Source organism: Octopus sinensis, linkage group LG3, assembly GCF_006345805.1.
Source record: "Octopus sinensis linkage group LG3, ASM634580v1, whole genome shotgun sequence".
NCBI classification, from domain to species: Eukaryota; Metazoa; Mollusca; class Cephalopoda; order Octopoda; family Octopodidae; genus Octopus; species Octopus sinensis.
Genome location: NC_042999.1, coordinates 104,351,739 through 104,377,076, shown reverse-complemented (window position 1 = coordinate 104,377,076; position 25,338 = coordinate 104,351,739). Strand labels below are relative to the sequence as shown.

The 25,338-nt window shown below is 36.1% G+C and overlaps 1 protein-coding gene across 2 annotated transcripts in view; it reads right to left on the bottom strand.

Moving 5' to 3' along the window:
* LOC115209717 (protein OS-9) overlaps window positions 1-25,338 on the bottom strand; it is an 82,846-nt gene that overhangs the window by 32,134 nt on the left and 25,374 nt on the right. For both annotated transcript variants that reach the window (XM_029778212.2, XM_029778211.2), the window contains exons 2-8: window positions 23,609-23,782; window positions 22,761-22,824; window positions 20,279-20,364; window positions 16,979-17,086; window positions 13,186-13,387; window positions 9,386-9,457; window positions 2,054-2,477 (exon numbers count right to left, since the gene is read on the bottom strand). In XM_029778212.2, the coding sequence (XP_029634072.1) occupies window positions 2,054-2,477; window positions 9,386-9,457; window positions 13,186-13,387; window positions 16,979-17,086; window positions 20,279-20,364; window positions 22,761-22,824; window positions 23,609-23,782 (1,130 nt within the window). The remainder of the gene's footprint in view (window positions 1-2,053; window positions 2,478-9,385; window positions 9,458-13,185; window positions 13,388-16,978; window positions 17,087-20,278; window positions 20,365-22,760; window positions 22,825-23,608; window positions 23,783-25,338) is intronic.

Here is a 25,338-nt window from a genome sequence, read left to right as displayed (position 1 = left end):
AACATCCCAGGGTAATTTTCCAATGTCAAGAATAGATAACTTACCCACTCAGCCACCTCATTTCTAGCAATGACAAAATTATATTCAACTTGTCAGTGATAAAGAGGTTACCAATAATTTGTCACTGACATATGGTAAATTGTTCATTGGAAGTCAGCAATTAGTCAATAGTTAATTATCAGAAATAAACAAGTTATTTGACAATGACTAACTAGTCAATTAACAAGGATAATACTGGCTGTTCTTTTGTTCTTTTCTCTTTTACTGGTTTTAGTCATTAGTCTGTGTCTATGCTAAGGTAACACCTCTAATATTTTAGTCAATCAAACTGACCCCAGTATTTATTTTAGACTCACTAAGTTACGTGAACATAGACAAAAACTGGTTGTTAAGAGGTAATATATAAAGACAAGATACTGAGAGACAATCACAAATACACAGATCCACATACATATATACATGTATAAATATATAAGCATACATATAAGTATGAGGGAACGTATGCATACAGTGGCTTCCATGCAGTTTCTGTCTAGTAAATTCACTCACAAAGATTGGCCAATCCAAGGCTATATAGATGATACTCGCCCAAGATGCCACACAGGTAGATTGAACTTGAAACTGTATGATTTTGAAAGGGATTACCTAACCACATAGCCATACCTGCACTTAGTTAATAATCAGTGATAAACAGGTTGTAGCAAGTCATAAAAGGTGGCAATATGACATAATGGTCATTTGCCCGAACAAGCATAATTGTTGGTATCTCATTGGTTAAAATTACTACCCATATACGAATTCTAATCTTTCATCAAAGAAATCTTTCATGATTAAAAGAACACAAATTTATTTATCTTCAACATACATGTACGCATAAAATGTCCGTTAGCGTTTCAGAGTATATATTTCTCGCTATGGCGTTTATGTAGCTGGAGTCAGGATTTATGTATAATGATAACATTTATAAGTGAGTTATAAGTGACGTGTTTATCAATATATATTCCTACTTCAAAAGTAAAATATATTTATTATCTATTCCCAAATAGGAAACATATAAAAGAAGTGTTATACAAACAGTAACCAAACTGGCTATAAAAAAATACAGTTTCATAATTGCAGAAATAAATTTTATTAACAAGTTGAAGAGTGTGAAGAAAGAGAAAATAATTACTACATTAGTTTATTTATGTAAATTCAGCATTTATAGTACAATTGGAAAGTAAAATCATTTTGTCGTAGAGAGTTACGACTTAAAATTCACACTAGCTAATCCTTAATACTAACTACTAGAGTTCACAACAATTCAAATAAGTCTTGTTGGATTTTTATAGATATGGTATAAAAAATAGCCAATATCTCAAGGAGTAAGTGTCATGGAGTTTAGTAACATCCAACTATCACTATTGTGAGTGTTGTGGAGTTTAGTAACATCCTACGATTACTGAGTAATTTCCCAAAAATCAGGCTTTTTATAACTGCTCATATCCGAATTCTAAGAACCATATTTCGTGAAAGATTTCTTTGACGAAAATTTAGAATTCGTATATGGGCAGTAATTTTAACCAAAGGGATACCAACAATTATGCTTGTTCTGGCAAATGACCATTACGTCATATTGCCGCGTTTTATGACTTGCTACAGTAATAAATTGGACACTATATGACAAACAGTAATATATTAATCACAAGTCAAGGATGCGAGCTAACAGAATCATGACCACACTGGACAAACTGCTTAACAGCATTTCTTCTGAATTCATGTTCTGAGTTCAAATACCACCAGGGTCGACTTTGCCTTTCATTTTTTTGTCAAGGTTGATAAAATTAAGTACCAGCTGAGCACTGGGGTTGATGTAATCCACTTACCCTCCACACCCGAAATTGCTGGCCATGTGCCAAAATTTGAAATCAATATACTAATCACAATTGCCAGTGATAAATCAGCACCTGCTGTATTCTCAGTCACATTGCTGAAAATTTACCAAAATACAAATGGTTAAAAAAAAAATCTACCAAACCAAACTTCACAGTGAAAAACGTCAAAGAACACTCACATTTCAGAAGCATGTTGGAGGAAATCACTTTCCTCTTTACTGTCCCTATCACCTTTATTATTTTCCACTGCTTCTTCCTTCTCTTCTTTCTTCACTGCCTCCATGTTTGAGCCTGCTTCTTCCTCTCCTCCCTGGTCTTTTTCTTTATCTTTCCCCTCTTCTTCCTCCTCTTCTTCATCTCCTCTATCACCTTTAGCACTTTTGCTCTTTTTTGGCAACAGAAATGGCCAGGTACGCTTCTTGCTCTTAGCTAAGTGTTGTGTTTTGTCAGAGCCAGACACTTTTGAGGATGTTGCTCCATCAACAGGAGCATCCTTTGAGAGGGACTTCTCCACCAAGGACAGCATCTCCTTGTATGCTGCCGGGTTTTCAATGATGATGATCTTTATGTCGACATCTTTGCCATTTCCTGTTAATGATGCATCTGTAGAAGGGAGACAGATACATTTAGACTTCAGTTGACACTGCATACACAACGAAAAAAAGAGAAGGAAGTGAACAATGTAATGGAGCTGAATGCTTTGTTACTGATGTTATTATTGTTGTTGTTGTCACTGTTAAGCCCAGAGTCAAAACTCACTGAGAAGATGACTAATCCATTTTATTTTCAAAACAGGTTTTCTAGGACTGCAATTATCCAATGTGGTCTTCATTTTTTTAAGAAGGTAAAGCATGATTCGAGGGAGGGTTGACTGCTATTTCTAGTAGGTTGAGTAACTACATAGAAGTGATGATATAGCAGATTCCTCATTGGCTTGGGGATGTTGCTGTTGTTGTGCACCCTTGGTTCTCACTGCCTAGTCAAATCAATGGCTAACTGATTACTCAAGAGTAACCTATAACCCTTGTATTGATCAGATCTGGTCTGTTTTGGAGCCTTCACCAAGACATGGCTAACAATGTGGGGGACCACAAAGCAATCAAAACATGAGAAACATACACACACAAGTACACACATATATACATATACCTATATATACGTAAATGTCAAACAATGAGAATGAGTGCCCAATACTGCATTGGTGGATAAAATTTCTTAATTTGTGTATTAAGGCTACCATTGGTCTTATGTTAAGAAATATCTTCATATCTCAGCAATTTTTCAAGCTAATCACATGAAGGAATGGTGTTCGTCACCATTTTGAATGAAAACAGAGAAGAACACCATTCCACCATGTAACTGGCTTGAAAAATTAAGATATTTTCTTAACACAAAACTAATGGTAACCTTAATACACAAATAAAGATATATATATATATATATATATATATATATATATATATATGTGAGCTCGAATCCCGGACCGGGCTGCGTGTTGTGTTCTTGAGCAAGGCACTTTATTTCACGCTGCTCCAGTTCACTCAGCTGTAGAAATGAGTTGCGACGTCACTGGTGCCAAACTGTATCGACCTTTGTCTTTCCCTTGGATAACACTGGTGGCATGGAGAGGGGAGGCTGGTATGCATGGGCGACTGCTGGTCTTCCATAAACAACCTTGCCCGGACTTGTGTCTAGGAGGGTAACCTTCTAGGTGCAATCCCATGGTCATTCATGACCGAAGGGGGTCTTTACCCTTTATATATATATATATTGCACTTAAATTGTTCACTTCTTAACCACATGGTTTCATGTTCAATCTCACTGCACAGCACCTTGGGTAAGTGTCTTCTAATATAGCCCTGAGCTGACCAATACTTTATGAGGAAATTCAGTAGACTGAAACTGCAAGAAGCCCAATGTTCATGTGTGATTTTGTGCACATGTATGTATGTGTGTGCATGTGTGTGGTTGTGGATGTATGTATAAGTGCAAATGTGCATGAAGGGTTGATATTCCACACTTGTTACTATTTGAGTGAACTGATGGTGATGCTGACATTCCTTGTCACTCTCAGCTTTAGAAAACTTCTGGAATAAAAAAAAACCCTTACTTGAAAACAGGGAAGAATAACATCCAGCTGTAAACCCCACCCCAAATAACTATCTGTCTAACTCATGCTAACATGATAAAATGGATGTTACAACAAATCTTTTCTTTTATCTTTTACATATTTCAATCATTAGACTGCAGCTATGCTGGGACAACACTTTGAAGAACTTTAGTCAAACAAATCAACCCCAGTACTTATTATTCTTTTAAAGCCAGGTACCTATTGTATCAGTCTCTTTTGCTGAAGTGCTAAGTTACAGGGATGTAAACACACCAACACCTGTTGTCAAATAGTGTGAGAGACAAACACAGACACACACATGATGGGCATCTTTCAGTTTCTATCAACCAAATCCATTCACAAGGCTTTTTGGTCAGCTCATGGCTATAGTAAAAGACTCTTGCCCAAAGTGCCACAGAATGGAACTGAACCCACTCAGAACCATGTGGTTGAAAAGTAAACTTCTTACCACACAGCCACACCTGTACCTATGAAAATTTTAAAATATTTTTGTTGTTTTTGTAAAATCTCAGAAAATAATTCAAAATTCACATTTTTTATCAAATTATTTTGTTATATTTGTCTATCTATCCAACTGTAAACATTTTAAATATTTCACTAACTTTTTGTTATAACTTGGTAAAAGGGTACATATTTTGTAGTGAAATTCCATTCTAACAAATACCATTATGATAAATTTTTCAGTACAGTGAAGTTTATTTCAAAATTCTGCAGTAATTTTTTGGAAACAATGCTAAAAGTTTCATTGTGATAAAATTCATTAAGGCAGCATCTAGCAGAATCATTAACATATCAGAAGAAATGGTCAGCGGAATTTCTTGTGATTTTATGTTCTCAGTTCAAATTTCACAGAGATCTGCTTTGCCTTTCATCTTAAGGGCGTCAATAAAATAAGTACCAGTGAAGTACTGGAGTCGATGTAATCGATTACCCCCTCCCACAAAATTTCAGGTCTTGTGACTATATAAGAAATTATTATGATGAGTTTCGTTGCAACAAATGTTTCGGTACAATAAAACAAAATTGAATCCCAAAAAGCCAAAGTTTCACAATACAACACAAAAAAAAATACAAAGCAGATATTGTTTTTGAAACATCAGTTTTGTCAAGTCAGATATACAGATGATACAGAACAGGGAATTCTCAACCACTGGGTCACAGATCAGTACCAGGTCATAAAACTTTGGTGCTAAGTTGCACAGTAAGAATAAATATTTTTAATTCTTTTTTTTTTTTAATTCCCTATCACAGTCTGCAGAGTGTTTTTGCATTATGTATATAAAAAGTTAGGGATAAAGCACCTTTCCAGGTCATAATGATCCACAGGGCCAGTTTCGTGGATTTTCTGGCATATATACTCTTCTCCTGGATAGGAACTAGCCTGTCACAGGAATACTCAATTTTACCACCTGAGTGAACTGGGGCAATGCGAAATGAAGAGTTTTGCTCAAGAACACAATACATCACCTAGTCCAGGAATCAAAACCACAATTTTACAATCATATGTCCAACAGTCTAATGCATGTAATCTCCCAGTCTGTGGAAAAACTGTCTTGAATGAAACCAGTCTATGGTACAAAAAAAGTAAGGGACCACTGATATAGAATATCAATTGGGGGCACAAAACACACAGTTGTACCAGATGAGTACACTAAATATAAAGCTGGCTGTGTCTTCATGGTTCGGTAGTTAGAACGTCAGGTTCACAATCAAGGGGTAGTGAGTTTGATTCCCAGACTGGGCTGTGTGTTGTGTTCTGAGCAAAACACTTTATTTTACATTGCTCCAGTTTACTCAATTATAGAAATGAGTTGTGGTGTCAGTGGTACCGAGCTGTATCAGTCCTTGCCTTTCTTTTGGGTAACATCAGTGGCATGGAGAGGGAAAGCTGATATGCATGGGCAACTGCAGGTTTCCCGTAAAATAACCTTGCCTGGATTTTTGCCTCAGAGATTAACTTTTAAGATGCAATCCCATGGTCGCTCATGACTAAAGGGGGTCTTTACCCTTTACCCTGTGTCTTTGTGGCCATGTTAAAAATCTTTAGTTTATGCTCCAAAATAGAAATTTTGCAAAATCAAAACTAAACAATCACTTTCTTCATTGTATGTGTGCTAAAAATATAGAAATGTCAACTGTCAGGTCAAAAGGAAATCAGAATTTACTTAGCAGTTTAGTAAGTATTAGTAAGAATGAATGAGGTCCAAAAGTGACCATACCATCTGTTTTTTTCAAATTTTTCAACTAATAACCTAAGCACTCTGGATTTTTTTTTTCCTCATTAGTAAGGAAGAGAGTGTTGCAATTATGACAATTCCTTTATGTGGGAATTTCAAATTTCAACTCAAATACAGAAAATAGGAATCAAAACTAAATGAATAATACAAGTCAAAATTTTAAAATCTTTATTCTATCCAGCAAGAATTTTAGAAACTATTGGGAGAATATGAAAATAATTCTGTTTTGGAACAATGGATTTCTACCTAAAATGGATAGAGAAATTTGAAGGATTCCTTTTGTTATAAGGTTCATGTCTACAGATGTGGGTTTGAGTCCCATAAACAGCTTCCAACTTTTTCTATCCAAAAGGGTTATACAACCCAATATTTACATGCTATTATTTATAGTTTTATGTGCTTTGAGATCTATTGTTCCAAAAAAAGAATTACTTCACAATCTCTCAGAAGTTTATAAAATTCCTACAATGTCAATATATATATGCATACACTACATATATACAAACACGTGAGTATATATATATATGATACATAGATACACACACATGCATGCATACATACACATGCACATATACCAATATTTATTACATACACAGCAGGAGTGGTTGTGTGGTAAGTAGCTTGCTTACCAACTACATGGTTCTGGGTTCAGTCCCACTGCATGGCACCTTGGACAAGTGTCTTGTGAGTGGATTTGGTAGATGGAAACTGAAAGAAACCCGTCATATGTATGTATGCATGCATGCGTATATATATATATATATATATATATGAGTGTGTGTGTGTATGTGTGTGTATATGTTTGTGTGTCTGTGTTTGTCCCACCAACATCGTTTGACAACCGATGCTGGTGTGTTTACGTCCCCCGTAACTTAGCAGTTCGACAAAAGAGACCGCTAGAATAAGTACTTTGCTCGACTAAAGGCGGTGCTCCAGCAAGGCTGCAGTCAAATGACTGAAACAAGTAAAAGAGTAAAATAGATATATACATATGAATATACAGTGGCGATGGCAAGTGACCATGACTTTTGGCGATATGCTGTGATTGAGAAGATTTGTCAAGCCAAGTGAAATTGTAGTCATGGTTGATGCCAGTGTTCTATAATGGTACCTGTGCTGGTGGCAAGTAAAAAGCACCCTTTACACTCTTGGAGTGGTTGATGTTAGGCAGGGCATCCAGCTATAGAAACCATGCCAAATCAGACTGGAGCCTTGTGCAGCTCTCCAGCTTACAAGTTTCAGTCAAACCGCCTAACCCATGTCAGCATGGAAAACAAACGTTAAATAGTGATGATGTGTACATATACACTCGCACACACATACATAAATACAACCAATAGTTCTATATATATATATATATATATATACTAGCAGTATCGCCCGGCATTGCTCAGTTTTGTAAGGGAAATAACTATATAAACATTTTTAGAGATGTGAAGTATAATAGCCATCTCAATATGGCTAACCACAAAGGGGGGGTGTTACTGTAGCTTTTTACGTTCTGAGATTTAATAATAAATTTTTAGAGAGTTACTTCCCTTATATATGCCAAAAATGTATTAAAAATGGGGAAAATTGATGGTAAATTTTTTTTTTAATCGTAGACGCACGCTAATACCCAGAAGGGCTCGATATGAATCACGACTATAAGATACCCGGTTTTGGTTAAACTGCACCGCAAAATGTGGGAGTAGTTAGGAATCTAAATCGTAGGAGACAGACAGCACACAACCTCTCTTTTATATATAAAGATAAAGATATATATATATATATATAAATATATATATACGCACTTACGCACACACACAAACACAAATGTACATGTAAATAAATGTGAGACCATGCCTACACAAGCACCTAAAAGAGTTAGTGAAAGCATGGTGCAAACTAGCAAGTCGTGTTCATTTCCAGGTAACAGCTGTAGTCTCTCTCTTTCTCACACACACACAAAATAAAGAGTGATTTCCAAATATTACAGAAAGCTGATAATCCCTAATAAGCTTATCACCTACCATTACTACCAACAAAAATCTGAATAATTCTAAAAAATTAAGATTTAAAAAAATATATAAATCTATACCTCAACAAGTTCGATAACTTTTGTTGGATTAAAAACAAGTTTTCAAAAGTTGCCTCCCCTGGAGATTTTTTTTTTCTCCTAAAATTATTGTTGCTTAGAATGGCAATCTGTACCCAATAAACAGGGTTTCTAGAATATTGCACTAAAAATACGACAGTGAAGTACTTCTTTGATTATATTTACGTATATTATAAACATCTTTTGTCAAATATAGTAAAAAGTGGATGTTAACATTGAGAAGAATTTTAACCTTCATACCAGTGCCCCTGTGTCTAACTTTACCCCCACCTGGGCCTCAGGAAAAGAAAATAATAAATAGTTGAATATACAGCTCAAGAGTAATGCTTGCAAGAAAACTTATGAACAGAATCACAAAAACATTCAGGAGAATAACAGTTATCGGTCTATCTCTCAACTACCATATTTGTTCACCCAAATCACTACTTTCTCCCATCACTTTCACCAGTTTGATTGTTTAAATAACTCTCATTGTTGCATAAAGCTAAATTTTTTGTCCAAAGAATAGGCATCATCAACAATTTCTTAAACTATAAAGAGTCTACGCCTTGCTCGTTTACCAAATAAAGTGCTGAGTTCATCACACGTCCTTTTCATTGCAAAAATTAGTTTTCCTTTGGTGGGGGTTCTTTTTTTTTTTTTTATTAAGAACAAAAGTAAACAACCACTGTGGTGGACGCCATTAAGAATGAGCCATAAACACACTTGATTACAAAGCTACGTGTCAGTTGTCTAAATTTTAGCATTCTATCTTCTTTTGCTAAGTGTGTTGTTCATTACTGTTTTAGCAGGAATCTGGTAAAGATGACATTTAAGCTATTCCTATTAAATGGCATGACAGGGTTAGGGATTAAAATTATGCAGTAAGTTTTACTGTGGGTAATTGTTTTGACTCCCCACAGAGCTATGTGGTAGGTTTACATTATCATAATCAATCCAATATGAATAAGAAAAACCAACACAAAATGAAATGCAAAATATTGTAAAACAATGCAAAACATTCATTAAACATCGATTAAATATTAGAAAACATTGTGATATTAACCTTTTGTGGAATCAACATTTTTCAATTCTTCTATCTGTTCTTCGATTTTTTCAATTTTCTTTTTTTCTTCATCTGTAAATAAAAGAGAACAAAATATAGATTCAAAATAACATATGTATATTCCTTTTTAATTTTAATAATTAAAATTTTATGGCAAAAGAAAAATTTTTTTAATTCTCAAAATCAGCATTCTCGCCATTAATTTGATAGGGTTTTCTTTTTTATAATTTTTAAAAAATTTATTTCTCTTTACAAAAACATACAAAAAGTAGTCCTAAAAACTATCTTAAGTAAATAGATAAACTCAATGCAGTTTATGTTTTGCACAATACCAAAGACAGTATTTGGTATGATTACATGGGACCATGCATAACTGAAAATAGGTGAAAGGTGGAGAGATGATAATAATTTAGAGAAGAGACGTGATGGAAATAGTCAGTATGGAACAACAGAGTTCATTACAGTATCAGACAAGTTTCATTAATAGAGGATTTATTTCAGCAGCAGTATGTTAAAATCTAAATAAGTATTATGGTTTTAAACTTTAGCACAAGGCCAGTAATTTCAGGGAAGGGAGTAAGTCAATTACATTGACCCAAGTGATTAACTGGTACTTATTCTATTGACCCCTACAAAAGGATAAAAGGCAAAGTTGACCTCAGCAAAATTTGAGGACAGACAAAATGCTGCAAAACATTTCACTCATCAACAATTCTGTCATCTTGCCACTTCTAAAAAAACCACAATAATGAAAGGAAACAATAGGGCAATAGTAACTGTTTAAGGATTTTGAAGAAATATAAAAAAGACACAGATCAACAGTATGTGAAGAGACTAAAAAATAAGCAACTGTTGACATAGATTGGTAGTAATGGCTTTGCAAAGACAACAAGGTCTTATATTTAAACTGCTTTCAATCTTAAACTTGCACAGTGTATGTAAATACATCTATACGTTTCACACCATACATTTTTAAAGCAGTGTTTACTGTTAATACTGCAGTCTAGATTGAACTAGCAACTTCCTTACTTCAAACAGAGTAAGACTACAGCAACAGATTGACTTAACAACAAAGCAGGCAGAGACAACCTTTTTCAAGAAGTGGGTTGTGTGCAACTTGGTTCATCATCAGATAGGTTGCACTACTAAAAAATTTCAAGGTAATTTTTCATGAAGTGTGCCTTGCAGAAAAGAAAAAGTTCCCTGGGCAGCAAGTTGCCTATGATTGAAACAGACAATTCTGTTCATAAACTGATTATGATATAAGTTTTGTCACACTCCTCTACTGCCTAACTTTAAAGACAGTCACATGGCAGTAGAGTAAGTTGTTTGTACATTGCATTCTACTCTACACAGTTTTTAATACATGGAACTGAAATTGTGTCTACAATAAAGACAAACTACAAACTACATCAAAGAGAATTAATCAACTTTGACAGACATATTAACATTTTCGTAAGGATTACAAAGCTTTTAGCATAGCATTTTCGTTGGAAGTTCACAAGTTAATTTAGGTAAGTCAAACATTAGATTTATTCTTTTGGGATTCATTAGTGGTCAACAAATGGTACTGTGTGTATATAAACATTCATGAACACTGCTTTATGCAACCTAGGCACCAAAGATACTTACATACAAAGGTGAGAATTTTGAATAAAGCTTACCATACATCATCTTGTTTTGTGATGCCAAGACATTACTATCTCATATAATATAAATTATGTGGCATAACTCCCTATCTGGTAATTAATGAAAATATTGTTTAACTGTAAGATTGAATTCAAATTTTGGCACAAGGCTTGAAATTTCAAGGCAGAGGTTAAGTTGATAACATCACCCCCCCCCCCCCCACGTGTTCAACTGGTATTTGTTTCATCGACTCCAAAAGAATAAAAGGCAAAGTCAACCTTGGCAGAATTTGGATGCAAAGACAGACAAAATGCCACAAAGCATTTTGCCCACTATGCTAACCATTCTGCCAACTCACTGCCCTTGGTAATATAAATGGTTTATATATTTTGATAGTGACACATTAAAAGTTTACCTCATGCAAAAAGAGATAAATATAATCAACAGCTTATAAATTTAATCCTTTATGAGATCAATAAAGTAGAAAATACTTAAGCACTAAGTAAGTCATGTGTCTAAGAATTATATATATATATATATGAATAAAAAAATGGAGTTAACGCAGGTGTAATCAAATATTTTTACTTTCGACACATGTTTCTTTTTGGACTCATTAGTGGTCAACAAATGGTACTGTGTGTATATAAACATTCATGAACACTGCTTTATGCAACCTAGGCACCAAAGATACTTACATACAAAGAATAATTTGCTGCCCTGGTAACTATTTATTTATTTTTTCCATGTTAATTGTTAACAAGGTAAAAATACACTCATCTATTTATATATATATATATATCATAATGGTTCCAAATTTTTGCACAGCAGTTAGAAGCAGTGGGGAGTATTTGATTACCTTGACCCCAGTATATGACTGGTACTCCATTTTACTGACCCCCTAAAGAATGAAAAGCAGATTTGGCCTCAGCAGGGTCTGAAATGGACTGAGAACATAAAAAGCCAGAAGAAATGCTGCTAAGCATTTTGTCTGGTGTGCTAACAATTCTGCCAACTCACCGCCTTAAATACATTTATCATAATAAAGAGTTTTGAAATACAGTGAAAGCATATTTTGTAAAATAGCGCAAACAATATCTAATATAGAATTCAAAACATTGGGTAGGTAGGGTAGATATGTGATACAAGTAAACAGTCCACCCTGGTGCAAATCTCAGAGTAGACTGTCCACTTTTAATATAACACATACACTATATATAAAGGACACATGGCCTAGTGGTTAAGGTGTTGCACTCACAATCGTGAGATCATGATTTCAATTCCTAGACCAGGTGGTGCTTTGTGTTCTTGAGCAAAACATTTCATCTTGTGTTGCTATGTGATCACTTTGACATGACAAATGGTACACCTGTTCAGACAACATCGATTTGATGGAGCGGGTGAGCTAATGTACAGCATATACATTTGATCATTATAAACAAATCATTTGTGCAAATCCTTTGGCAAAAGTTGAATGCTCATACGTCATCTTTGACAGGAGAGTCCATTGTATAAATATATATCATCATCATCATTTAACATATGTTTTCCATGCTGGCATGAGTTAAACTGTTTGACAGGAGCTGGCAAGGCTAGAAGCCACACCAGGTTCCATTGCCTGTTTTGTGGAGGCACATGGTCTAGTGGTTAGAGCAGTGGACTCACGGTCGAGGGATTGTGGGTTCGAATCTCAGACCGGGTGATGTGCATGTTTATGAGCAAAATACCTAAACTCCATGTAGCTCCGGCAGAAGATAATGGCGAACTTCTGCTGACTCTATTGCCACAACTTTCTCTCTCTCTATCTTCCTGCATCTTGCAGCTCACCTGTGACGGACCAGCATCCCGTCCAGGTGGGGAACCTATACGCCAAGGAAATCAGGAAATCAGCCCTTATGAGCTAGGCATGGCTCAAGAAGTAACAAACATTGTCTGTTTTGACATTTTCTACAGTTGGCTGCCCTTCCTAATGTCAACCACTTTACAGTGTATATTAGGTGCTTTTATGTGGCACCAGTGCAGTATGTATGTATGCATGTGTGTGTAATATATATACCAACTGAAACAACAAAAATTTATCTAGAGTTACAAAACACTCTTAATGAAGTTGGAACAAAATCCTTCATTGGAAAAAGAAATATCAATATAAAAAAAATATGAAAATTTTTTCTTACTTTGCTTGTGTTCTAAATATTTATCAAACTGATCTTGGGCCAGAACAGGATTACATATAATTGGTACAGGTTTGTTGGGTGTTGGAGGTTTGAGATAAGGATGGTGGCAAATAATTGAAGTGTACACTGTCAACATATACACACATGTCTCAGGTTCATCTATACGTCCAACATAATCAATGGTGTCCTTTTCACACATAAACTGAAAGTTAAAGAAATGATTTCTCGCTTAAGTTCAAGGTTCAGAATTTTCTTTAAAAAGAAGAATTTAGGTGAATTATTCATGACTCGAGTATATTAGAAAACAGTGGACCTATTCTGACACTCCACCTTATTTTTCAGCATAATTTTAAATCTACAAGTATGAGGAAATAAAGTCAACATGTATAAATTATCTATAACTTCCACGGTAAGTAGCTTGCTTACCAACCACATGGTTCAGGGTTCAGTCCCACTGCGTGGCACCTTGGGCAAGTGTCTTCTACTATAGCCTTGCACCAACCAAAGCCTTGTGAATGGATTTGGTAGATGGAAACTGAAAGAAGCCCATCGTATGTATGTGTCCCACTACCATCACTTGACAACCAATGCTGGTGTGTTTACGTTCCCGTAACATAGTAGCTCGGCAAAAGAGACCGATAGAATAAGTACTAGGCTTACAGAGAATGAGACCTGGGGTCAGTTTCCTAGACTAAAGGTGGTGCTCCAGCATGGCCACAGTCAAATGGCTGAAACAAATAAAAGAATACATCATACATACATGAGTGTGTGTGCATCCATATGTGCACATATGAGCATGTCTTTTAGCTTTTATTTGTTTCAGTCATTCGACTGCAGCCATGCTGGGGCACCACTGCAAAGAGTTTAGTCAAACAACTTGCTCCCAGTACTTTATTTTTTAAATCTGGTACTCAATCTATTGGTTGCTTTTAGCTGAACTGCTAAGTTACAGGAACATAAACAAACCAACACAGGTTGTCAAATAGAGGTGTGAAGACAAATACACGCCACATACACACAAATATAGATGTGTGTGTGTATGTGAGAGAGAGAGAGATTCAAAGACAGAGAGAGAGACACAGAGAGAGACACAGAGAGAGAGAGAGAGACAAACAGACAGAGAGAGAGTGGGGAGACATTGATTTACTATTTCTCTTACATGTTAATTACACAAGTTTGAGTAATTACAAAAATTGTGTGTGTGTATAAATATTTCACTTCCGTCTACCATTGACAAGGCTTTACCCAGCCCAGGGTTAAAGTGGAAGACATTTGCCCAAGGTGCCATGCAATGGGACTTGACCTCAAAACCACATGGTTGGGAAGTAAGCTTCTTATCACACAACTATATCTGTGGCTACATGTGTACTTTTTATTTTAACTAGGTCCAGCAGAGGTAGCAGTCTCATTGGTCTTCACAGGTCCTTTGAAATTATTGAGATTGATGCCATTAACATTCCTCTTAAATCATTGCAAGTCATCAAATACAAAATTCCAGGAAACCCATATAATGGGAAGGAAAAATTGACTACAGTGACTAACGCAGGGGTTATGGGGTTAAACACAAAATGAATGAGAAGAGATGAGACAAGTGAATTGAGGGTGTGTAAATGGAGGTTACCACAAAACCAGCCAGCTCAAAGGAACAGAAGTCACTGACGTAGCACTAAAAACAAGTGCACAGAGAGGACTCGGCCACATCTGTGGAACAGATGTTGTACTTCACATAAAACAGCTACACAAACAACAGACACTACACTAAACTGTCTGAAGTCCTTCACTGATCCAGAAACATCTCTCTCTCTATATCTATCTATCTATCTATCAATCTATTTATCTATCTATCTGTCTATATCAGTCTATCTATTTATCTATCTAATAAACTCTGTAATAACTAAATAGATTTCCATTGATTGTTGAGTACTCCAATTGTTCAATCAACCTAAGTATTAATTCAATAAATATCTTGAATTTAATTCCGAAGTGAAGTCAGTATAACGAAGTTGACCTTTAAATTACAAATACAATCCATTCATTAGATATCCTCACATTTTACATCTAATTTTATTCACAAGGATTGTGTCAACATAAGGCTATAGTGAAGATATTTACCCAAGATGCCATGCAGTAGAATCTCATGACTACAAAGCAAACTTCTTCACCATGACTGAGAAGTGAACTTCTTCAATATACATAACATACATATATATTCATACATCATCTTCAGCATAATTTCACATCCACTTTTCCATGCTTGCATGGGTCGGATGAAGCTTATTTGGGGTAGCTTTTTCTAAGACCAGATGCCTTTCCTGACACCAACCCTCACCTGTTTGCAAGCTACGTAATATTTCCCCATGGCCAGACATGTTCTCACAGAATATAGGAAATGAATGACACTGCATGTAGACAGTGACACTCATTTATAATCATCACATGATGTCAAGACAAGGAGATACAAATATACACACACATAGCAATAGCTCTCCTTCAGAATAAAAGTTTTTGCACTATAAGCAGGGTAAAAATCCAAGCTTCCCAGAAACTGGTGAGTGATCTGCACTTACTAAGAAACTGGTAATTGACCTGATTTATCAATAGGAGAGATCTTGGAAGAGTTTAATAAGTTTAATTGCTGTTAGGCATGAAGAATTCAAAAATATCGATCCCTTCCCTAAAGTAGTGCCAATACTTATGTTATTACAAAAACCACTTCTTTTCCCACCTCTAGACAAAGAACAAAAACCTGAACTATCAGATTACAAACTTTTCACAGCAATTTAGCTTATCTAACCCTGATATATACTACAAACGTCATCATCACCATTTAACATCCGTTTTCCATGCTGGCATGGGTTCGATGGCTTGACAAGAACTGCTATGGCCAGGGGCCCCACCAGGTTACATAACCTGTTTTGGCTTGGTTTCTACAACTGGATGCCCTTCATAATGCCAACAACTCCACAGAGCTTTTTACGTGGCACCATCACAGGTGCTTAATAAGTGGGACCAGCACCAGTGCCTTTTACGTGGCACCTTGGTTTTAGAATCTCAGTTCTGTTGTGGCAGCTAGGTCTTCTCAAGTACAACATACCACATATTTTGGTGCTCTGTCATCTCCTTCATAAGGTTCAATGTTTTGAGATCAGCTTTCAAAACCTTGTCCATGTCTTCCTGGGTCTCCCTCTTCCACAACTTCCCTGCAATCTAAGTGACTGGTACTTTATTATGCAGCAGTTCTCATCCATCCACATCACATGATCAAACTATCACAGTCTCATCTCTTGTACACTGCTTATAATTCCTCTTATGTCCTATTTTTCCCTCAATACACTAATGTTCTGTCGCACATGCACACTGACATTGCACATCCAGTGGAATATACCAGCTTCGTTCCTAAGGAGATACACCTGATCAATGCAACTTAATCACATATAGTTTTGAACTGAAAGGAACAGCTATGGAAGGGAGATAACTTATTAACGCTACAAAATGTCTTAGATTACATGATCAACTTAATAACTATTAAGCTATCAAGCCAACAACAAAAGTTCTACATGGTCACTCAAACTGCTAGAAATAGCAACCAAATCTCTCTCAAACTGCACTGTTTATCATACCACGCTGAAAGGTAGAAACACATTGGATAAAGTAGTCTGAGAATAGAAAGAGATGATCAAGGTTTGGCTGTTTTTAACCATAGATCAGCTCAACCAGGGTTGACTTGAGGTTAAACTAAAACAGCTATCATTATAATTATCATAATAATAATAATCATCATCAGCATACATACTCGCACTTCAGTCCGGCGATTTTTTCCACTTAAGTCACATCTGCTGCCATTCACATACCACTGGCTGTGGTATCGATTCTGCAGGTGTTTGTTCCGTAATATAATCTCCTATAAAGAAAAAGAATGTAGAGAAGAAAAAAAATTATGCATAAAATTACTGCAAGAAACAAACAATAAAATGTGAAGGACATCACAGACAAATCTTACACAGATGTTCCATCTGATAGAAACAGCCACTAAATTTTCATCAAATCACACTATACTCTGTGTGTGTGTGTGTGTCTGTGTGCACGTGCGCACACATGCATGTGTGTGTGGCCATTGTCAGTATCATGTAAATGGCATCTGTGAAATTGCAGTCAAAGTCGTTGCCAGTGTCATGAAAATGGCATTTGTGCTGGTGGCTTATAAAAAGCACCCATTATACTCTTGAAGTGGTTGACATTAGGGAGGGCATCCAGCTGTAGGAACAATGCCAAAACAAAGTGGGGCCTGGTGCAGTTCCAGTCAAACTGTCTAACCCATGCCAGCATGGAAAGCAGACGTTAAATGACAATGATGATCATGATAATGAATGTAGTTCTATATGCACAAATAGACAATATGGTCGTAGTTGGAATGCCTTGAAAAATAAGTCTGCTTAATATGAGTTGCCTTAAGGGTTAAACAACAATAATAATAATAATAATAATTTTCAGGTGAACTAATATAGATGCCTCTGCTAAACTGGTGAGAGAGCTTCTAGGCAGTCAGTAAATCTACTAGAGACAGCAACTAAATTTCCCTCAAATCATACCTAACTAAATATTGGTTTCTAATTTTGGTACAAGGCCAGTAATCCTCAATGGGTACTTATTTTATCAATCCCAAAACAATGAAAGGCAAAGTCAATCTTGGCAAAATTTGAGCTCAGAAACATAACAAATGAAATATGGCTAAGCATTTTGTCCAGCATACTGATATATAGTTCTAATAGCGATTTCAAATTATGGCACAAGTCCAGTAATTTCAGAGGAGGGAGTAAGTTGATTACATCTACCTCAGTCTTCAAAAGGGACTTATTTTATCAACCCCAATAGGATGAAAGGCAAAGTTGACCTCAGTGGAATTTGAACTCAGAATGTAAAGATGGACAAACTGCCACTAAGCATTTAGTCCAGTGTTGTAACAATTCTGCCAACTCGCTGCCTTACACAACCAACTAAACATTAAAAAGGACACATAAATATTAAAAAGAAGGATACATTGTAAAATGTAGTCTGTAGTTCTAGATATGCTATGCCTTAAAAAAAAGATGTGTTTGTTGCAGCTGTAATGCCTTTCAGCATAGGTCTGGTGGACTAGAGCTGACCTGAAACTAAACAACAATTGAACCCTAGTGTCCTTTTTCCTATATACAGCCATGTTGTATGACCACTAACATAGGAGTACAACACTCTTGGGCAATGAACTTCAGAGTTATGTAAGTATGCCTGATCAGCAGGAGATCCAAACTAAACTATAAAAAGGCCACAAACAACAATGTACACTCCACTTCAGTGTCTAGCCAACTGCAAGGTATACAAACAAGCAAGCTCTACATATAGCCCATATAACCCCCTGGAGGTCTATCTGACTTCTGGGGTGGAAGTCTATGTGACCCCTGGGGGTCCATGTAAGATTTTGCAATTAAGATTTATGTACTATAAATTGGTTATACTTCTACAATACTCAAATATTTGAAGAATTTTTTTAATACAATTCGTAATAATATTTAATTATAAAAATGTAATGGGACATTTTTAAACATTGAATGGCTATGGGTGTCCAGTAGAGTAAAATAGGAAACAAAGGAGTCCATAGGTGAAAAACAGTTGAGAAACACTGATTTACATCACCACTCAATCTGTTAAAAATAGCAGCCAAGTCTTCCTCAAATTACACCCTATAATCATGGAAAGGAGAGGGGCTATAGGGTTTCTAAATTAGGTCTGATCCAGATCTAAACAACCTCAGCTAACAAAAATCAAGATATGTGCCTCATGTTTAGTTTGTGTGTTTTTCGTGATAGTATTAAAAATGAAAGCAAGAGATCAAGCCCTGAAAAATGTTTCAATGCAGGTGAGACTGTGCCGTAAGCTTGCTTCCCAACTACATGGTTCTGGGTTCCGTTCCACTATGTGGCACTTTGGGCTACTGTCTTTTACTATGCCCTTGGGCCGATCAAAACCTTGTGAGTGAATTGGTAGACAGAAACTGAAAGAGGCAGGTAGATATCTGCAAGTGTGTTTTTGTGTGTATTTGTCCCACCACCACTGCTTGACAACCAGTGTTGGAGTGTTTTCATCCCTGTAACTTAGTGGTTCAGCAAGAGTGACCAACAAAATAAGCACCAGCTTTTAAAAAAATATAAGTACTCGGGACAATTCATTTGACTGGAAAATTCTTCAAGAGAGTGCCCCAGTATTGCCACAGTCTAATGAGTGAAACAAGTAAAAGATAAAAGTAAATAAACAACGGAAACGACTCAATTCCATAACTTCTGGCTATTGTGGCCTATATCAGATTTGGAGGAACTAATTGCTTGCGAAGACATGTTGGGGCAAGCTAAAGCGAAATCGAATTGAACCAGCCAGGATCCCTGGTCTGGTGGTACGTAAAAAGCACTATCCGACTCGTGGCTGATGCCAGCGCCACCTCGACTGGCTTCCGTGCCGGTGGCACATAAAATACACCAATCCGACCGTGGCCGTTGCCAGCCTCGCCTGGCACCTGTGCAGGTGGCACGTAAAAAGCACCCACTACACTCACGGAGTGGTTGGCGTTAGGAAGGGCATCCAGCTGTAGAAACATTGCCAGATAAGACTGGAGCCTGGTGCAGCCTTCTGGCTTCCCAGATCCCTGGTCGAACCGTCCAACCCATGCTAGCATGGAGAACGGACGTTAAACGATGATGATGATGATGATGATGAATTAATCTAATGGAACGTTTTACAAAGAAATCATTATGGTCCTTAAAAAGAAAACAGGAGCTCCTAGAATAGTACAATTCAATTCTGTAGTCTACCTTAAACTTATCATATAAAGCAAGGCTAGTGGTTAATTATCTGTTCATTTTATATCACAATTAGTTGACACGGGCCTGAGAGGGTTAACTTAGCTTTTTATTGTTTCAGCATCAACAAAATAAAATACCAGTCAACAGCTGGTATTATAATTACCATCGAGTATTTCTATCACCCAAATTTGTAGCATCGTGCTTATGTCAGAAATCAATATCTAATGTTTTCAAATAAATGGACAGGTGAAAAATATACATACTTCATTAGTTCTGTTTTCCCATTTGTATTCAGATTCAAAATATCCTAAGTAGGTATATTGTTGTGGAGGGTTTTCAATAGGGTTACCTACAAGAAAGAGAAGCATTAGATACTGGTTAACAAATACCATTTCAATGACCAAAGGAAGGAAAATAAGCAAACAAAACGAAGCTCTTTAAACAGAGAAAAATATACTCTTCCAAAGTTTCAATGAAAATAGTCAAAGTGAAACACTGTCAATTAATATAAAATCCCATAAAATAACAATTTATTAAATAGCTAACGTGGAAAGATTAACCCTTTAGCAGTTAAACTGGCCGTATCCAGCCCAAATATTTTCCCCATTTTATGATTAGACTGGCCAGATCCAGCCTTTCACACCTACCCTGTAATGTCATTTTAAAAACAAACAATCACATTTTTGAAATCGCAAAGCTACAAGATGAAAGAGTATTGACTTTTTTTAAATGTGAATAAGTATTACATTTAACAAAGTAATCTGAATGCTAAAGGGTTAAATAAATGTTTATTGAACATACTGATGCGACTTTATAATAATCATTATCATTTTTATGATTTCTTTTCCAAGCTGAAATACATTGAATGAGACTCTTTGGGGCAGTGTTTTACAGCTGGATGTTCTTCCTGATATTTTTCCATTTAGTTGCTTCTTAATACACGCAGTGATATAGGCGGGATCCTTTCGAGTGTTGGGTTTCTTGGAGGCAATGACCAAGACCTTTGACATTATGTCATGCTTGAGAAACAGACCCATCAAGCAGGGCAAAATCATGGTAGATACTGGTAGCACATAAAAGCACCCATTACACTATTAGAGTGGTTGGCATTAGGAAGGGCATCCAGCCGTAGAAACCATGACAAATTAGACTGGAGTCTGGTGCAGCTTTACAGCTTCTCAGCCCTGATCAAACCATCCAACCCATGCCAGCATGGACAACGGACATTAAATGATGATGGTGATATATAAATATATAGACATGTGTGTGTGTGTGGTCTGATCAATAAGTATTCAAACTGCTGTCTTAGTAACGAAGCTAAAGTATGCAGAATGAAGCCACTTGGCACAGATGGACCTTGAACTCTGCTGTGCATGTGCACTAAGTTTTAACATTATAGCTCACTTTTGCTGTTTGCAGCAGTGCTTAGAAAGAAGGTGTGTAGCGTGTGATCATCGCATTCACAACGACAGAGAGAGCTGAGCAGAGAATCTGCATCAAATTTTGTCAAAAGCTTGGTGATATCTGCTCAAGATCTTGTGCAACTGAAACCAGTGTGTCTTTTTGGTTAGCTGAAAGCAGCTTTGGCACAAACTTGGCAGACATGTGTATCATACCCAAATCTTTAATGATAATGGACTGAACTGAACCATAACTAATCTGCATATCCTCTGATAACTCTCCATACACTTCCTGCAACTTTGCATAGGCCTCTGAGCAAGTATCGCCATGACAACTTTCTCTGTCATAGTCAATGCGTCAATCACACGTTCCTTCCAAGCACTGCTGTAAACAACAGAAGTGAACTAGAACATTAAAACTTAGTGCACATGCACAGCAGAATTCAAGGTCAATCTGTGCCAAGTGGCTTCACTCTGCGTGCTTTAGCTTCATTACTATGGCAACAGTCCGGATACTTATTGATCAGACTTCACATATACCTATAATATATATATACACACACACACACACATATATATATATATATATATATATATATAATTGAGATTCAGTTGAATTAGGTATTTAAGCTGAAGCTCCAAGTCAGTTCAGTATTATCTGAACAGCATGAATTCTATTTATTTATTTGTGCAGCTGAAAATGGCACTGCATTTAAATTGATGTAATGATTGCATTGTTCAATTAAATGGAGCCACTTGAAACAGTCGTACTGCATCACTACTTGATATCCTGTTGCTTATTTTAATATATATATATATATCTCTCTATATAAACGGCAGTTTGTCTGTGCGTGTTTCTGTGTGTCTGTTTGCTTGTACCCTCACTCTGACCACGGCTTTCAACCAATTCTGATGAAACTTGACACACACATAGCCCAATGTCATAATTCAAAACTAACGCAGCGAAAATTTTGAAAAGTTCCCCCAGTTCTGAAAAAGATCGATAAATTCGACATGGGGTCGACAATCAGAAACACAAACCGCAGATGGTGTAGGGGACGCAACTTGGCCTTTTTAACTACCCAAAAAATTTACCATCATTTTTTTCCCATTTTTTTGCTATTTTTTGGCTATAACTCTCTAAAAGTGCTTTATAGTTATTTCCCTTACAAACCTGAGCAACGCCGGGCGATACTGCTAGTATTTTAATAAATGATATATATATAATATATAAATCACTAGGGCATTAGCTGTTTCTTTCATAAGCCACTATTAATTACATAATTATTACATAAATATATGATAATAAAGACATAAGATTTAAAGAAATAACAGTAATAAAGACCTTCTAGGTGATATTGCCGGATGTATTTGCCGTAACAGAACTCATACGTCCACCAATCTTTTGTCTGAAATCAATAAGTATCAAAATTAGTAAATCTGAGATAAAAAGCAATCAAATTAACAAAATAAACTCCCCACAATTCAAAGCAATACTTTCATTCAGAGACGTGGAATAATTTCTTAACTAATACAAAAAATATGATCAATATCCAAAGAGAGGTTAAAAGAAGTCAATAATGTAGTATCAAATAGATGATACCTGAGAAAAACTGGATGGTCACTGCATTAATATTTTCGATCAAGGCCAATTTGGAGCTACACAACAACAATTGTGCAAGTTCATTTTTACAGAAAATGGGTTGTTGTTATTTAGTCCCCATGACCAGCCAGCCCTTCATTTACATCAAACCTATCCAGAACTTAAAGCACACTCCATCATCTTAAACAAGGAAAATATAAGATAATGCAGTCCTTGATACCGCTAAGAAGATGGAATGGTCATACCTGAATACCTTTTTTTATAGGTCCCCATAAGAACAGTGAATATCAGACAAATGATGGTTAACCAGAAGCCTGAGTTCCAACAAGAACAAAGGCTATTGTACTGATAATATTTATAGCAGAGATTATCGGTCTGATAATTCTTGTCTAAAAACATTAGCTCTAAAAAAACTATCAGATATAATATTTATCAAGAAACACTAGCTCTAACAAAGGCAAAGACTAGCACAATAATATTTATCTAGAAACATTAACTATCGACTTGATAATGTTTGTCTAGAAACAGTAATTCTAACAAGAACAGAGATATATTTTCAATATATAGTTGTTTTTCTTTTAATAATTCACCTTATATAAACAAGACTTATTAGCTAATGGCTTCAGTAGTTCAGGAATGCCAGTCTCCATGGCAACTCTTTCACTATCTTCAGTTTGTTTTTCATATTCATGATGATCAGGGTAGTTGCAGTGATACTGTTGCCCATACTTTGACTTCAGATGAACTGACGTTGGTAGGGTTTCCTTCAAAACAAGAGAAAACAAAGAAAATGTATTTTTTAAAAAAAACATCAAAATAAATCAGGTGGAATTAAAAAACAAAATTTAGGTACAATCAGAGGTTCATATTAGTTGAAGTACTGAATAATTGGTTTGATAAAAAACAAAAAAAAAAATCAAAAGTGGTTCAGTAAAAGAAACGAATAGAATAAGCACCAGGCTTTAAAAAATAAGTACTGGAGTTGATGTGTTCAACCATGCCCTTCATGGCAGTGCACCAGCATGGCCACAGTACAATGACTGAGAAAAGATAAATCGCAACAGGTATGAACCAGTAACCAGGTCAACAAAAGTTTTAAGAATTCAAGAATAAAATGAAAATTGACTTTAACATAGCTTTCATCATGCAAGTACCATCCCAAGTTAACAACAGAATGAAAACAAGAATCCAAGAAAAATGGTGTCAGCTAGTATCAATAATAATTAGTCTATAAGAAGGTTTATGGAAGAGTTTCATATGTTCTATTCGTTGAAAGGTGTGGAGAATCTAAGATTTTCAGTCTGCGATCTTCATCTGAGAGTGAAAGTTGGGGACAACAGGAAGTTGACATCTTGGTTGTAGAGAAAGTAATGCAAATAAAGTTATTGTTTGGCCACAACCAAAGAGACACCAGCATAAAGAAAGTCTAGTCATGGCAGGTGCTCTCAGTTGAGAGTGAATGCCATAGGTTCTTGGTGCATTCAACCAACTTCCTCTTCAAAGCAACTATAACTTAGTCACCTGTATAATGTCTTGCAATGTATTGGGTCATCCCAAAATAATGCAGTTTTTTTCATTTGCATGAACTAAAAGTCAGAGAGGGACAGGATAAACTACCTGCATCAACTTTCACAAAGAATAAGATGTAAAATTACTACCTGCTTTTATAGCAAGTTTTGAAGAGTGCAGTTCGATTTTCTCAAAGCTATAATGGAAGTGACAAAGGAGCATATTCGGCATATTTTGCTTTATGAGTTCAATAAAGGCAACAACGTAATGGAAAGTGTGAGGAATATTAATGTAGTATATGGAGATTGGACAATAAGTGTAAACCAGTGTCATTGGTAGTTCCAGAAATTCCAAGCTGGAAACTACAGCCTAGAAGATCTGCAGAGCTTGAGAAGGACATCCTGCAAACTGGTGGAACAAAATCCCATCGTAACTGTTGAAGACCTAGCAGAGAAGCTTGGATATGGTTATTCAACCATTCATCAATACCTGTGTGCCATTAGAAAAGTCACCAAATTGGGTCAATGAGTTCCTCACAAACTTTTCGAGTAGTCGCATACAGAGAGTGAATGTGTACACTTCTTTGCTGTCATGTCTCACAAATGAAACTTTTTTGGACCAAATAGTGACTGGTGATAAGAAATGGGTTGTCTATAAAAATGTCAAGTGCTGAAGACAGTGGATGGGGAAAGGAGAAACACCAGCACCCTAGGCTAAAGAAGGTCTTCACCCATGTAAAGTGTTGTTATCAGTTTGGTGGGATATGGAAGGTTTAGTCCACTTTGAACTTATAAGCTCAAACCAAACAATA